The sequence below is a fragment of the Folsomia candida genome, unplaced genomic scaffold, assembly GCF_002217175.1.
Source record: "Folsomia candida strain VU population unplaced genomic scaffold, ASM221717v1 Fcan01_Sc010, whole genome shotgun sequence".
NCBI lineage: Eukaryota > Metazoa > Arthropoda > Collembola > Entomobryomorpha > Isotomidae > Folsomia > Folsomia candida.
In genome coordinates, this window is record NW_019091202.1 from 5,100,651 (window position 1) to 5,117,448 (window position 16,798).

The window sequence follows — 16,798 nt, forward strand, 5'->3', positions numbered from 1 at the left end:
TAAATGTCGGCAGTACCGGGGCAGTAATCTGGGCCAACTCTGCGGCGAATTTTGACAAGAAAGCGTCACAAGGCTGGACGTAAAGGGGGATGAAAAAGATTAATGTGTATCGCATTTTGAAATTATGTTGGCTGGTTTCCTGTCCAAAAGGAACAGAGAAAGAAGAACAGAGTGCAAAAATCTGTATTGGAATTGAGTTGTTATATCCTTCATTTGATCGATTGAATATTTCGTGGCACACTCTACGAAATCTTACAACTGTGCGACTATACAGATGAAATTAATAATATACCACCCCTCGGTGACAATTGGATGCAAACAACTCACCACCAGCCTGGTGGTACTATGACAAAATGATAAATCACCACGTACAAGCACACAATTATGTATGTATGTATGTACCTACAAGGGAAAAACTCGGATCCCAGGGCCGGTAGGGTCACGTCTGTCACCAAAATTTTTAGAGTGTATTATTTAGCATTTTACATAGGTAATTACTTATTGATTAACAAATACTTGACCTTTGCTGACTTATCTGTCAACAAGTTTGCGTGTTGGCAAGATAATACTGACTCATGGTAAGTTTGATGACTTATACTTCTAAATTAGGCATACAACATTTGACCTTTAGTTCCAAGTCAAGAAACATCAGTTTACTGTTGTCAAATGCATATTTACCAAATTGCTTTTCTTATATTCTAATAATAAAATAGTCAATAATAATAATATATATTAATATTATGATTTTCAAGTAATTTATGTAATAGATTTTTTGTGTCATATAACAAAATCGGCCAGATACATACATACATAACCTGTGAGATTTTTTTCGTATGGTTTCTAACCGAACACAGTTTGTCGAACAGTAATATTTACATACAAATAATAAATATCCAATATTACTATCTACACATTGCATTGTGGAGATGAATGGTGGTGTAATCTTGGGTGTGAGGAAAATAGCCCGTCCGTCCTGGTCTACCGGGGGCCGACAGCAGCACGACCAGGGGACAAGTATTCAGTTTTAAGCCTAGTTCTCAGGTCGGATTTTTCACGCGAAAAAGATTACCAAAAACGAGAAGAAGAAACTTGAGTAAAATTTTGCAATTTGTATGAATTTCAATTAACTCCCTTTAATAAATTTTTCTCTCATAAATTGGCCTAAATTGACCTTCGCTCAAGTGTTACTTACATTTAGTCGATTAGACTGGATACAAAAATGGTATGATAATGGGTATGAAAACAGCTACAAAATTTGCAGGGTGCATGATAAGTAACCAAGAAAAATTTTGGTTGGATGCAGTTACCTTTTTTTAGAAAAATGTCACATTTCTTTACGAAATAGCTAAATGTCAACATTTTTATTTTTGTACGTTTTTTCTTGAAGGAATTAGTGAATTTTTGAGGAAGATGATCTGTGAGGAGTTTAAATCTTTGCCAGGGTTCGGAAAAACCCGGGGTTTTACTCTGAAAACAACTACCCCGGGGTTTTACTGGGTTTCACTGGGTTTTGGGGTTTTACTGGGTTTTACTGGGTTTTACTCTATGCTTGGGATGAAGTACTAAAACTTACAATGTTACGTCAATTTGTTAAATTAATGAATTTTGTCAACAAACACCTTCAATTCAAAATGTCAGGAATACAAGAAAAATACGAATTTAATCAAACTCCAAGTTAAGCTGAAAATTATGATTATTAGATCATAAACAAAATTCGAAATAAATAGAGAAATTTACGGAATATGGCTCAGAGTACTTAATTCGAGTTAGATATGCACCTGCAAACTGATTCTATTGATTTATCTATTTGAATTTAAGATAAAACTTAGTAAAACCCGAGTAAAACCCCTTTAACATAGTAAAACCCGCTGGGATTTATTAATTTACGACCCAGTAAAACCCAGTAAAACCCCAAAACCCCAACCCAGTAAAACCCGGGGTCGGAAAACCCTGATCTTTGCGCTTATGAGAGAACTTGGAAAAATTGTTTTTAATGGAGGTCTTTCAGAGTATATTCTTCGATTTTGATTAGTATTAATCGGTTACTTATTTAACTGGTACGAAGTTTGCAAAATACGAGATCTTCCGACGAACATGTTTATGTAATTGCGCATGCAAAGTCTCATGTCATATATTTGCACACATGTGCATATGTATTAAATCCTTCAATTTTAAAGTGATGACAATCTCGTGATTTTATTTTATCTCATCTTGGTTCAGTCTCATTTCATGCATACATAATAATCAAACTGAATAAAAAAAATCCTGATCAAATTCGTATTTATCTCGTACAAAATCTTCTTAATCCTCGGAAGTAGTCATAGTTTAAAATTCCGCCCGAATTTCGGCCAACATTTCATCCCTGAGTTGCTCAACGACTTCCTGTTTGACTTGGGCAAGAATTTCCTGCTTCAATTTCGCCTTCCATCCCAACGCCTTGCCCGATTCGGGGGCCCGCACAATCTCCCCGCTGTTACCCGGGTTTTTCTCATTCATGGCCTACATAGTTACACAATTTGTAATGTTTAGCAACAATATTTTTGGCAATATTTATTTTGCATACTCAAAAAATATATATAAATATGTAAATGAATCACCTCAACTTCCGGTCTCACCAAGCCCCTTCGCATCATCATCGATTTCTTCTGGCAACATGCCACAAGTGGACGCACCAAAAATAAACTCGTCATTGTTGAAAGTTTACAAAGCTCTTCATAGCTGGCGTCGTCCGGAAGGCTTTCCACCTTTCCGGTGTATAAATACTAAACAAAAAACCATTTCAAATATTTCAAAATTTCAAAATATTTTTCACAAAATTCACAATGCAAAAGAAATGTTCCATCGCAAAACGATAGAATTCACGCAGTTCTTGGTAACTTTGTAAAAGTTTTGTAAAATAAATTTACAAAATAATGTGACGCCCGTGATCTGAGTCAGCTTAATAAATTTGTAAGCCACTTTTCCCGATAAATATTTGTAGAATTTTGTAAGTTTACAGACTTCAATTCCATGCATAATTATCAATTATAATAATTCTTTAGAACGTCCATATATTACGTCATCATTTTAGTTGGTGCGTGGTTTAGGTCTTCCTAGCTTTCCCATGCATGTCAAAATTCTCTCTCCCTTAATGTAAACGTTGGGTGCTAAAATCTAGAATTCTTTATGACGTAATATATGGAGGTGCCCTTGTTAACTGAATTTTTCTTTTGAAATTTTTGCCCAGAGGATGTTCACAACTTATGCCATGGCTGAGGGAAAGGTGCAATAATTTTGCGTGGCAGGCCAATTTACGGAAAATGTTATACATAAAGGGGTCCAATGCATGACAAGCGCAAATTTTTTTATGACATGATTTATCGATGTTCCCCTGCACAAAATATGAGCTTTTAAATAGCTACTTATTTATCTCACCTCAATCATCCTCTTAAACTGAACCATATCCAGGTCCCTGTACCCAGTCGACTCATCCAACATGGCGTAATAGTTCTCGACCGCCCGTCCGCTTATGTCCTGGGCTCTTCGTGTCTTCATAATTTTGGCCAGGACCTCCGACCCAGCCGCGACGACAGATTCTTTCACGTAAATCCACATGTTTTTATTGTTGAATTCGCCATTGAAAATGAAGACGAAGTCGGTTCCGCGTCCTTTATGCGATAAGTTAAACAATTCTTGGAGCGAATAACTGTCCGCGTTTTCCAGAGAGGTTTCAAGATCAAAGATCTTTTTCTGTAAGACATAAATTACTTATTAATTGCAAAAATCTGTGGTGAATACATGGAAATACTTATCGTATTGATTTCTAGGTGGTAAAGTTGATTCCGGTTGGAATTATATAAAACTACGCCAGTCTGTACAAATTTGCAACGGATATGGCAAAACTTTAATACCGAGTTACATACCGTAAAAACTCAAATAGTAGCCGTTGCTCAAATAGTAGCCGGGTCTATTTTCATAATTTTGTAAATAGTGACCGTGCTCAAATAGTAGCCTTGCCCAAATAGTAGCCTTATTCGAATAGACGCATCTCTATTTCCATACAACCACACTTCTTGAGAAATCAAGATAATTAAATTCTAATTCAATATAATCGCAATTATACACTATCGAAACGATGAGTTGATAACAAAACACGAATTTATCTCATCGAAAAAATCATTGAAGAGCAGGTCGAGCAGAATAATATTCCTATGAACTACAAATCTAAGGGCAAAATTGGCGTCGTTATTAAAATTTAATTTGAGTTTGATTCAGGAAATAAAAATAATAGTCGTATGCAAATAGTAGCCGTGTCTTTCTTTATAATTTTATAAATAGTGACCTTGCGCAAATAGTAGCCTTGCTCAAATAGTAGCCGGGTCCTAGCCACCGATTTTATAAATAGTAGCCCCCGGCTACTATTTGAGTTTTTACGGTATGTATGTATATACTATTCGCATATTTAGGCGTGTCACCTCATTTGCATAAATCTCACTATGCCCATTTTCGGAGATACGGGCTTCCATATTGAATGAACTCGCGAATGCGTCAAAATATGCAAATAAGGTGACCAGCTATAAAAATTCGATAGTATTGTATTACTTATCAATAATATGTACATCCTTTTGTAGAGTCATATTCATATCAGACTCTACTGTACATATTTTAAAAAAAAAGGTCGTCTTTATTGATTCCCAATTTTAGCCATTACATTTGAATTACAAGTGAACCAAACCTCACATAAGTGAGAAATAGATGGTCACAGGTTCCTAACTATGGTGCCCGTAGTGCAATGGACACCGCACAGACCTGTGCAACAAGTCAGAGAGGAAAACCACAAGGGAAAAAACTCTCAGCCAGTACTGGGAATTGAACCCAGAACCTCCATTCGGCTTGAAGCACAGTGTGATTACCACTCGGCCACCACTGCCTGCCCACCTATGTATTGATATCTACATATGTACCGCTTGGTATTATGCGAATACTGGATTTCTAAGATTGTATTAATGATCTTGTTCACTTACGTAATGATGTAAAACCCGACTGGCTAATTCACATCCTCCGTAAGCCATGATCCTACGTAATTTCTCGAGAAGAAATATGCACACGAAAAATTTAATAATTTGATGGCGGCGTTATGTGATTGAAATTATTAGGGACGTGTTCAGTGCTGCGTTGTATGTAGTGGACTGAATTGTGAAGAGAGACTTGTCTAGAATGGGCTTCGACTCGGTTTATATATGTAGGTATTTACCATTATTTTGGAAAAGGTTGCATTTGGTAGTGGCGAGTATGTAAGAAGACCCTTTTTACAAACTTTCTAAACTATTTATGTATGTATGTACCCGTTGTAAGCTACAATCACTTAATAAGGGCGATTGGTTACAAAGGTTAAATGTTTATATATGTACGCATTTTTGATTTGTTTCGTGTAAAAGGCAATGTACCAAAGTTTGAAGCATCTGAACCTCACCAGTAGGAAGGTCATACTTATTTATTTAAGTCAAAATTAGAATTTCTTGGAACTTTTCAATAATGCTTGGAATCTTTGTAAATGTGGCCTATTTAGTTATGATGAATATTTATCTACTTATACTTTATTTTAAAACTTAAGCTATGAATAGAAAGATATGGATACACTTTAAATAAAAATGAGTGAAATTTAGTCAAAAAAGGTTAAAATTTGGTTAAAAAAGAGGCAAAAGGTATATAAAATTTATCAAACCGTAGTGCAAGGTTTATTCAAAGTTGTTTAAAATTTGCTCAACGGGCGGATAAATTTTACCTTTGGTTGTATCAGCCTCTTTTTTAACCAAATTTTTTGATAAGATTTTTTTAGAGTGCAAAAAAATTTGCATTCATTGCAATACGTATTCACCAATTTTTTATTAAGTCGAATGACAAGAAAGGCAATGCGATGGCATTTAGAGTTAAAGGCATGATTTCCAAGAAATATCTATTTCGTTTGGAAGGGTTGATCGAGAATAAAAAGGCATCTGAACCCTCCCTTCATGACCAATGGGCCGATGAAGGATCTACATACCTTAAAAATGAATGGAAGGAGGTTGTTGAACCCATCTAATTATTTAGATTAGAAGGGTTCAACAAGGTTCTGGATTATTTTAGTTTGCTTTGATCTGCACAATGCTAAAAATATGGATAAAAAGCTGGTGGATGAGTTTGATTTTTGCTGCATTTAAAAGGTTGGTATGCATAAAATTTTATGCATGTATGTACATATATGTATGTACAAATACATATTTAAATATGTATGTATACAAAAATGAGATATTAAGATATGCACATCCCAAACTAAAAGTTTATCAATGCCATTATTTTATTCAGCCTCGAAATTTCGTGAATTTTAAATTTTAACCATTAGTTTAATCATTGGTATGGTTTTAACCATATACCGTACAATTCAAATAGTAGCCGTGCGTTTTTTCATAAGTTTATAAATAGTGACCTTGCTCAAAAAGTTGCCGTGCCCAAATACATAGTAGCCCAATCAAAATAGTAGTCTTATTAGAATTATATCCGTGCGTCAAATGTACATACGTACAACCACACATCTTCCCAGCTCATTTGCATAATTCAATTACAATTCAATATAATCGAAGTTACACAAAATCGAAGTGAACACGAAATTCGGCTCACCTAACAAATTGATTAAGAGCAGGGCTATTGTCATCGATTAAAATTCCAAGGGAGCAATTGGTGCCCTTCCTAAAATTTAATTTATGTAAGCTTGATACAATCGCTACATATGTTCAAATAGTAGCTGCGCATCTCTTTATAATTTTATAAAAAGTGACCCTTCTCAAACAACAGCCTTGCCCAAATAGTAGCCGGGTCCTAGCCACCGATTTGGTAAATAGTAGCCCTCGGCTAATACATATTTGACTCGATTTACAATACTTGAAACTAATGGAGCTACGTATTTAACTAAAATGTTATTTTAATTCATGTCAATATTTCTGCATGTTATCAATTTTCCTACTTCTTCAACGCCAAAACTGCCCTAAACACCCCCCGGACAATTACTTGTACAAACTTAATCACCGTCTTGTACGTAATTGTCATAATCCCAGGATATCCGAAAAACAAGGGTTTACAGCATTTCCTAAATTTCCCCATATACTTTGCCTCCGACCGACCCCACAGTTCTCCCCCTCCACGTTTCCACGATGTCACACATTCCCCCGAACTTTCCGACAATTTTCCCGCGAACGTAATAAACGCCCCCCATCCGACAATAATCATCACTGCGCAGGCTGGAACGACCACGTGGCTGCACGCATCCAAACGCTTCCATTCCACAATGACGATATATCCCGCGGAAATTGAAATTTGTCCGATTAAAGCTTGCACAATTGGAATAAAAGGTCCGCATGCGAACGACATTTGCTTCGTGATCAGCTGTAAACCTCGAAATGTAACTGCTACGTTATCCGGATACGCCATGAGATCAGGGGCACATTGATATTTTCGTCTTTTGCCGCCAGATTTATCACACGGGCAGTGCCGTTTCTGTCCTTGGTCCGGCCTGGAGAGTAAAATTCTCGTCCGGCCTTTTATGTGCAAAATTGCTAAAATTGATACAGCGGATTTCTATCGCTTATTTCTTATCTACGGCTATGGTCACAAATACAGTCGGTGTCTCATTTGTTCGTGGAAGGGTTTGGCAATTTTCTTACCCCACAGGCGGAATTTTTTAAGGCAAAACTTATTCCATATGACGGCCCTTGTTCTTAACTTCAAGAATGCATCGCTATTTACCCGATAAAAAACCTCCAAGGACTTTTCTAGGGCATATTTCTTCCAGTCATTATTTTAAGGGTTCCAAAGTACTTGAAAATTCGGGATTCGTAAATCGATTCCGGATTTTCCTGATGAGTTAAGTCTATATTTTTGTAAGAACTGTACCTATCTAATCAAAAATCTATCTAAATCTAAATCTAATCTTTATCTAATCAAAAATATTTTTAATTTCTGATATACACAAATTATGAATTCCGAAAATCTCAAGTTCATATTTAATTTTAAATTAAATTATAGCTTGCTACTGTATTGACAAACTTTTTTTTTAATTCTAACCAATACAGGGCTTTTAAAAAACGGTTTAGAACCATGTTTCCAAAGTGGAAAACCGGGTTACTTAAATTTGCCAAAACTTCTACTACAAACCGGTTTTAAAAATCTCCCGATTTTGGATGCTCCAGAGATGCGACTTGATTGGCAAATTTCGCGAAACAGAAATTATCGAATAAGTTATGTACATTAAGACAGTTTTAGTTATAGTTGAAACCATAATTCAATTTCTCTTTGTCCATTTTTTGATAGATGCGTATTTGCATTTGTAACACCCCACTTTCGTGCATCAAAGCTCCTAGAAAAAAAGTAACGCATGCAATTCAGTTTATCGCTCGGAAATGTTCGAACGCGTTCATAGATCATGACCAAATTAAAGAATAATATGTACCTGGCCATTGTTATGAAAGAATTTGAAGCTAGGTTAGACCAAAAAATATTTGATGAAGTAGGGATCATATATTTAGTGCAAAATATTCGAAATAATCGTGGGAGACTGAAATTTGGCATTGTGGGTCGACACAGATAGAATGCCGAACGTATTTATGCTCGATTGATAGTGTAACGGCCTCTTCAATTACATATGAAAAATTGTTTGATAGGGTTAATAACTCAAACTTGAAAATTTTTCAACTGCAGGACTATTTATCTTATGCTACCTTAACCGATTTACAGAAATCGTCTCGGAAGGCTTAAATTTGAATATTGTTTCATATTGTGAGATCATTGAAACTTTTCAGAAGTGAACAAAATCGAGATTCAATTTATAACTTTGTAAACGCTGCTTAGGAACGTTATGTATAAGTTACATCTGCTACATGTACTTCGGAGGGTCAATTATATCTAGTGTCTGCACCACCCGGCCGGTACGGCCCTTCGGGCCGTCCGGCCTGGAGAGTGCTCTCCACCCAAAACCAGTGCTCCTACCGCCCTGCACACGGGCAGCATAGCTCTTCGTTTAGAAGTGGGAGTAAGAATACGGTTAATGCGGAAAAACCGTGGCAACACGTTTTTACGAAGGCTGCCCAATGGAACAAGGAGTAGATGAAGGAAGGAATGTAGATTATGTAAACGACCCGGTAGATGAAGGTATCATGTGGGAAAAGGTTGGGAAAGTGGACGGGATGTCGTGGTAAGAGGATCACGTGTAGACAGAAAGTTACCGGGGTCATGTTAAGCATGAAATTGACGAAGGTTGCGATTAGAATCCATGTTTTGTTGAAATTAGTGGCAGCCTCGCATTCTGGGTGGGACCACCATCGTGCTGAAATATGTAATTTTATTATGTAGCAGGACTTATGTAATGTATGTAAGACATGTAAGTAATGTAATGTAAGATGATTTTTAATTATATGTAAAACGACAGTTAAGACCATATCATAGCTGTATGAGATGAAAAACTCCATACACATTGTATTTTGCATAATTATTTTTGCACAATCCTGCAGAAAATTTGTAGCGCTATTACATATTCTGCAGAACCGTACATAAATATGTGCATAATTCTGCACACATTTCTTTATCGCTCTGAATAGGAATTGGGTCAAATTTCTGCAGAAAATTGGCCAAATTTCTGCAGGGAACCCGTTAAAATTTTACACGGGCCTGGAAGAGTGAAAATCGTGGAAGCTCAATTTAGCCATACAATTTAACAGATATGTATTTACCACTGAACTTCATCCCATACAGAAACGCAGTGTTCATCAAACTTGCCACATCTTTCCCCTTTATGGCCAACATCCACAGAGACAAATTTCCAGCAACCACCCCGTAACAGCAGAACAAAAATAAGTTATAGTTGACAAAATCTCCCAAAATTTTGTATTTTATGGTTTGCCCAAGCACTAAAATTGCCAATGTTCCGGAGGAAATTAAAACCATGGTTGCATTAGCTGCGTGTTTCTGAGAAAACTGCAATCGTCGAGTCTTCCCATTCCAGAGGAAGGGATAACTAAAAATATTTCCTGTTTTAACAGTGTTTCCAAATTTTTCGAAAAATTCTTCCGTAAACATGTTGTCGATTTCGTTAGTCAAGTTGGAATGGTTGGAAAGTGAAGTTGTCGATAATATATAGCTTGGAAGGACAAATTTATGAGGTTTTCAACCGTCGGAGGCGATTTATATGTATGTTTTTCTCGATATAAGTACATACAGAAATTTGCATTAGTAATTATGCCTGATTTTATGGTAATCTAACCAAGTGGAGCATGTAAATGCTGATTATGCAGATATATCACTCGGTAATGCGCGTGCGCTATTTATTTACACCGAGAAATCCAGAGGTTTGTACATATTATGGTCGTTCACGTGTATATTATTAAGCAAAATGGAATGTGTGCAATTTAAATATCCTATGAAATTTTTCCGGTTGGTCACCTCATTTGCATAGTTTTAGAGGGAACAGAGCATATGCCACATTGGAACTCGTGTCGCTCAAAATGAGATATGCATGTATTTAGTGAAATTTGTGCTGAAATGAGATGACCCGAACTCTAGATACATATCTGTAATGGCACTAAACATGTTTTGATAAATTGGCAAATCGAGAAAAAATTCATTGACGATGCATGAATCATGTTCATACAAAATGTAAATGTCGAGTAGGGTAATGCTATGGATTTGCCGAAGTTTTTGGATTTGTACTTGACCTAGAATTTATGAACCTTAAGCAAACATCGAACTTTACTCTGACGTAAAATAGGGTGAAAACCAGTCGACCGTGGCAAAGTTGACCCGTAGATAATCTTCTGTCGAGCAAAATTTCGCAAAAGCTTCGTGATCCCGTTATCACAAATATAATTAGTTAAGAATTTTACCTTAACTATGAATATCATAATTTTTAGTGCAAAACCAGGAAACTCGCATACTTCGCCTGTATGTATGTATAGTACTAAAACTTGGAATACTTACATATATATGTTAGTTAAATACATACATAACTTTCCAGATTTTTAAATTTGTGACTCTTTGCAAAAAAATACAAAACACTCCGATTTCTTCTCGACAAATTTACTAGATATGTACATATGTTTGTATTTACTCCGTAAACTATGTTGGTATGCACTAAACTAAAACTATGTATAAGTTTATTTATCTGATTCAAAATATGCTTTTGAAAGTAAAATGTTGTAAAAATAATCTTACATTTTTGAAACGTATGTATGATACATAATGTATCCAATGATCTTTATGAAAACTAATTGTTTTGTACTTATGTAGAATTTATAAAATGTAAAACAAGTACAATTACAATAAATAATGAATTTTAATAAGGTAAATAATGTGTTTTAATCAGCATAAAAAGCAACCTTTGATCAACCAAAGAGTAAATTTTAATCATTCATTGATTAATTTTTAACTGCTTGTTGAGTAAAAATTCCACAACTTGTGTAGCAAAAATTACTCAACAAAGTTGAGTAAAATTTAACCAACGGTTGTGTCATCCTCTGTTTTACCCAACCTTGGACAAAATTTTACACAACCTTGTAGAAATTTTCTACAACTTTGTTTAGAGTGTTCTAATCACCGTCCAAAATGTCCAAAATTTTGCACACTGTTGACAAAAGCGTGCAAAACATAAAATGGAGCAAAATGTTACAATTTGTTTTACAAATCTAGCCATATGTATTTTATCCCCCTTATTATTTTGAGCATTTACACGGCACTAAATGGAATTTTTTTTCAGACATGTTTCTTATGAGAAATTAAGAAATTTCCCAAACAATGCTGTATTTCGTATCAAAATTCTAAAATTAATGAGAGGCTGCATATCCGGATCAAGATTTGCACAAAAAATTGGTAATACAGAAATTGTAACGGTTTGTTTTATTTTCTATTTTCGATACTTTTGTGCCTTTTGGACATTTTGGACGCCTGTGTATTCCATCTCACACCCTGTCCGCACCCAACCCCGGAGAATCTACCCCCTCAAACGTTCCCCACCTCAAATTAGGAAACGTGTTTATAATTTTCTCGAAAAACTCGGAACAATCTACCATCTCAGAAATATCGCTATTTCGAGGACATCCCATTTTTTTAAACAATTTAAACCCCATCCTTTTCCCGAGAGGTAGAGGAATCTCAAGATCTCTCAATGTCAGACATTTCCCCTTCAGCAAATATTTAGATAAAAATCCCGCACACATTTCGAACCATTTTTCCTCACCTATTTCATCCCCAGGCAGACGCCTTATTTCACACTTATCCAGCTTCGAAACCACTAATTTCTCCAAAGCTGGAAATTGCCTCGAATAGTTGATATGTCCTGGTCCAAGTTCGACAAATCTTAAATAAAGTTCTGGAACGTGGCCCTTTTCATTACCTGACAGAGATATCCTGCAAAACTGGGATAGCCCAATTTCGAAACATTTTAGTTTTGGTAACACGTTCGGCAACGTAATTGCAAACCTGCCTATTGAAATACATTGTCCCCGGGGGAAGTTATTATCCGTAGTTAGTTTCAATTATTCAAGCTTATCCGCAAATGTGTCAAGGATCACGTTATAATTTCTCGATTCGGTCCAGCATCCGATCTGTAATTCTATCCTAGTCAAACAAAGAGATCGATTTTCTATCCAAAGGGGTACGTTTGAGTCATATAATTTCCCCAAGAGTGACTCAATTGACCCCTGATTGGATAGAAAATACTTGAAAACGTGTTGCGGAATGATTCCAAGCCGTAATATTTTAAGGTTGGGGAATAACGAGACGATTCTGAGGATAGCCGTCAAACTTACGGCACGAAGGAGGTCGTCATACGTTAAATATTTTGATTTCAGGTTAATCCCGAGTTTTACAACGGTTGGAAAACTCTCTGATTTTGGGGGGACAATGACACAATTCTGAATCGTCGGAAAAATTCTGAGATATTGGGAAGAAATTTACAAATGATAACTAGGGGCAATGTGAGATTAGTGCGAGGACGTTGGTGTGCACGGCTTCTGTGGAGAAGTAATCCAGATTTAGTTCGGTAATGTGGGAGGTCGCTTCTGAGGTGAAACTTGCTAAAAGGTTGGCCTGCACGGGGGAAAGATTTTCGAAATTGAAATGAGAGAGAGACACACGTTTGTAGTGGTTTCCTCTGCGTTCAAGATAGCCCGCCATTTTTCTTGGGGTGAGTTCGACCGCGTTTCGAGAGACGAGTACTTTTCGAGCGGCGACTTCAAATCCGCGGGAAACGAGGGTGAGATTGTCACGGAGGTCGAGGGATGGAATGAATGACATTATTTGGCGTAGGATCTAGAAATCGAAGGGTCACACTCTTAAAATGATGGTACCTTTATAAAAAGTAAATACGCTCTGAATTATGTATTTATTATGTAAGTGTACTACACTTATAAAGCTAGTAGAATAGTACTCTACTATGTAGCAGGGGTGGGCAAAACACTTGGTCAAGAAACAAGATAAAAGATACGATACAACATACAAGATAGTGTCTTTATCTTGAATCTTTGTCGTCTGTTCAGAGAGGTTTCTTGTATCTTCTAGACAATCGAATAGTATCTTGTGTAAGTATACATATTATCTAGATTTGCCTCAATGTTCATGGCCTCTAAATTTTCAGGGGGTGGTCCCAAACCCCTCAAAGTAAATATATTCTGAATCCACTTGTCAAGATTTTCTAATGATACCCCCGTTATGGGGCTATGTGACACTTGGCATTGCATATATCACAACATGGGGAAATTGATATTTATATTGATATATTCCCTTCACTTCCTTTGCGGACCACTTCCGTTGCCGACAGACATTTCCAGATTATAATATAGAAGAAGATAGACACCGTCTGTATCTTATCTAATTTGAAAGTATCTTAAGATTTAATCTTGTATCTTGTCAACTTAATTTCTAGGAAAGTATCTTCTTTCAGCATTTTTTTCAAAATTTTAGAATTTTGAAAAAATTCAGAGCATAACTTGATGAAGGGTAAGTTTATCTAGGTTTACTAAATATATACATATTTAATTCAGAGTCAATTTACTTTGCAAAAGGGTAACATTATTTTTAAGTGTGCTGGGAAATTTGATAATGGCAGAAATAATTTCAATTATTTAAACCCATAAGGAACTAACCTCAGGAAGCGTTATGGCCACATGTGGACGTGGAATCTCTGGTTCCCAATCCATTTCAGAATTATGATTCCTTCGGAATCTACATATTTATTAAAAATAAACCGTCGCAAACGCGCATACGGAAGTAGCTTCAGACGTACTTCACCCCAAACGGTCCCACCACAACTCGGGAACACTTAATTTCACTCTATTTCATCTATAGATTAATTTTTTGTAAAAATCTCATTTTGCCCCGACCACACCCCCTGGCGACGAGGGGGTGTGGAACAACTCGGGAATACTTAATTTCACTCTATTTCATCTATAGATTAATTTTTTATAAAAATCTCATTTTGCCCCAACCACACCCCTGGCGCCTAGGGGGTGTGGCACAACTCCGGAACACATAATTTTACTCTATTTCACCTATAGATTAAATTGCACTAAAAATCTCATTTTGCCCCAACCACACCCGCTGGCGCCGAAGGGGTGCGGCACAACTCCGGAACACATAATTTTACTCTATTTCACCTATAGATTAAATTGCACTAAAAATCTCATTTTGCCCCAACCACACCCGCTGGCGCCGAAGGGGTGTGGCACAACTCCGGAACACATAATTTTACTCTATTTCACCTATAGATTAAATTGCACTAAAAATCTCATTTTGCCCCGACCACACCCCCTGTCGCCAAAGGGGGTGTGGTCCGGTTGCCCCCAAAAGTTGATAGGATCCTCCCCCTGGGGTCCTATGTATGATGGCGAAAACCGATTTCGATTATCTCGATCCGTTCTCCTGATATCCTGCTGACAGACAGACGGACAGACAGACGGACAGACAGACAGACAGACAGACAGACAAAGTCTTCACATAAAGTAGCTGAAGCTACTTAATAAATCGTAATAATTACTATAGAAAAGAGTACGGTAAGGCAACACGTATACTGTAAATAATCTGGTAATAAACATTACCGAAAAGCACAAGTATATGACTTTACCAAAGTGGTGAAGATAAGTTGTACGGTGTGGTAATGGCTTGGTAATAAAGTTTTACCATCATGGTAACGAATTTTTACTACCTTGTAAAATATTATTACCAAATTTATTACCGATAAATCATTACCTTCGTGATTTTACCGGATTATTAACAGTGTATGCATACAATTGTAATTAGTATTTACTTCTGTTGGTATTGTCGGTTATAAATTTTCACCTCACAAAATATTTTTATGACCTGCAGGTTAAGGTAGAAATGCAAAATGGACGATGTATGTATGAACATAAAGCGTACACTCTTAGAAACTGGGTATTGATCCTTGAAAAATTTTAATACCGTCGTGCTGGTATAATCACGCAGTCACGATTCGGTATTAAAATATTTCGAAAAATCAATACCACGAGCTTGTACGTGGAGAGTATTAACTTGTAATACCGAGTTGGTAAAACATCAATACAGATTTTATACCACGTTTACCCAGTCTCAAGTGTGTCCGGTATAGACTTGTGCGCGAGATTTAGAAACTACTCACTTGCAGTTGCAAATCGTTCTCTTTTTAAAACATAAAAGTAAGTGCTAAATTAAGTAGTTCGGCTGGTGAATTATTTGGGGGGGGGATTGATTACATCAGATGGAAACTTTGACACGTTCTTATTAAAGGGTAAGCTTACATAAATTTATTTATCTTTTTGGTTTACCTTTTGGTACATAGGTATTCCATAAAATTTTGTTATTTTCTGCTTTATATTAATTAATTTAATTCTTCTATATTTAGCGAGATCATCTACCAGTTTCTAGTTCCGGCCGTGAATGTTGGATTCAGGATAATTTTAGGTTGGTGAATACATTTACAAATAAGTACAACGATTTAAAATAAAATAAACGTGTGTAGAAATTCAAATTTCAGCTAATTGACAACTTGTTTTTCACTTGTTTCAGTGGGAGATTTCCTATCGAATTTGGAGGTAATTTTGATAATTTTGAATCAAGAAAATAGATGTAAAATAAATACCCCAAAATGTGATTTATTTAACAATTTATTTTTTAAATTACTTGTGCTTGTACAATAGATCCAGTCAGCTCAACTCTTCTACATGTGTGTAAGCTAGATACTTTTATGATTAAGTTATTGCATCTGGTTAATTTACATTTTTTGTAAATATTTATGTATGTCATTTAAAATTTGTTGATTTGTGAATTACAAGTTGTAATTGTATCAAATAAATAACGTTAAGATCAATACCAAGCAGTACTAAACCGTTATTTTTCTTAATGTATGGTATCACTGGTTAATACCGCATTTACTCATTTAATACCGCATCGTTTTCGATTCCTACCCCACGGTATTAATAAAGAATACCATGATGCAAAAAAAATCAATACCGCAAGTCACATTTTATACCACGACGGTATAAATGCAGAATAATACCGCTTGGTATTAAATCAATACCAAAACGGTAGAGTCACATATGAATACCGCCTGGTATTGATCTGGTATTGATTTTTCTAAGAGTGCACCCGGTCTTAGTAGGCGGGATAAGTTGCCGTACGCCGTTTTGATGTCGATGACCCAGTGGAGTACGAAATTGGAGAAGATTAAGTCCACCTGTCCGGCGTGACGGGTTAAATCGGGGTCCAGCTGTGTCCAAGGTTTCGAAATGTCCTGACAAAGAAATTTCAT

The 16,798-nt window shown here is 36.2% G+C and overlaps 1 protein-coding gene and 1 long non-coding RNA gene across 2 annotated transcripts; one reads left to right on the forward strand and one right to left on the reverse strand.

The window, feature by feature from the left end:
• Positions 1 to 2,169: 2,169 nt before the first annotated feature.
• On the reverse strand, positions 2,170 to 5,194 carry LOC110854585. Its single transcript, XM_022103045.2, has 4 exons — positions 5,004 to 5,194; positions 3,415 to 3,729; positions 2,598 to 2,762; positions 2,170 to 2,499 (listed from the first exon to the last, which is right to left on the reverse strand). Exons 1-4 carry the CDS (start codon positions 5,049 to 5,051, stop codon positions 2,326 to 2,328), a joined length of 702 nt encoding a protein of 233 aa, XP_021958737.1. The 5' UTR covers positions 5,052 to 5,194; the 3' UTR covers positions 2,170 to 2,325.
• Positions 5,195 to 15,667: 10,473 nt separating this feature from the next.
• On the forward strand, positions 15,668 to 16,556 carry LOC118436795. Its single transcript, XR_004835705.1, has 4 exons — positions 15,668 to 15,778; positions 15,893 to 15,951; positions 16,057 to 16,082; positions 16,188 to 16,556. It is a non-coding gene; the product is annotated as an uncharacterized LOC118436795 (long non-coding RNA).
• The last annotated feature ends 242 nt before the right edge of the window (positions 16,557 to 16,798 follow it).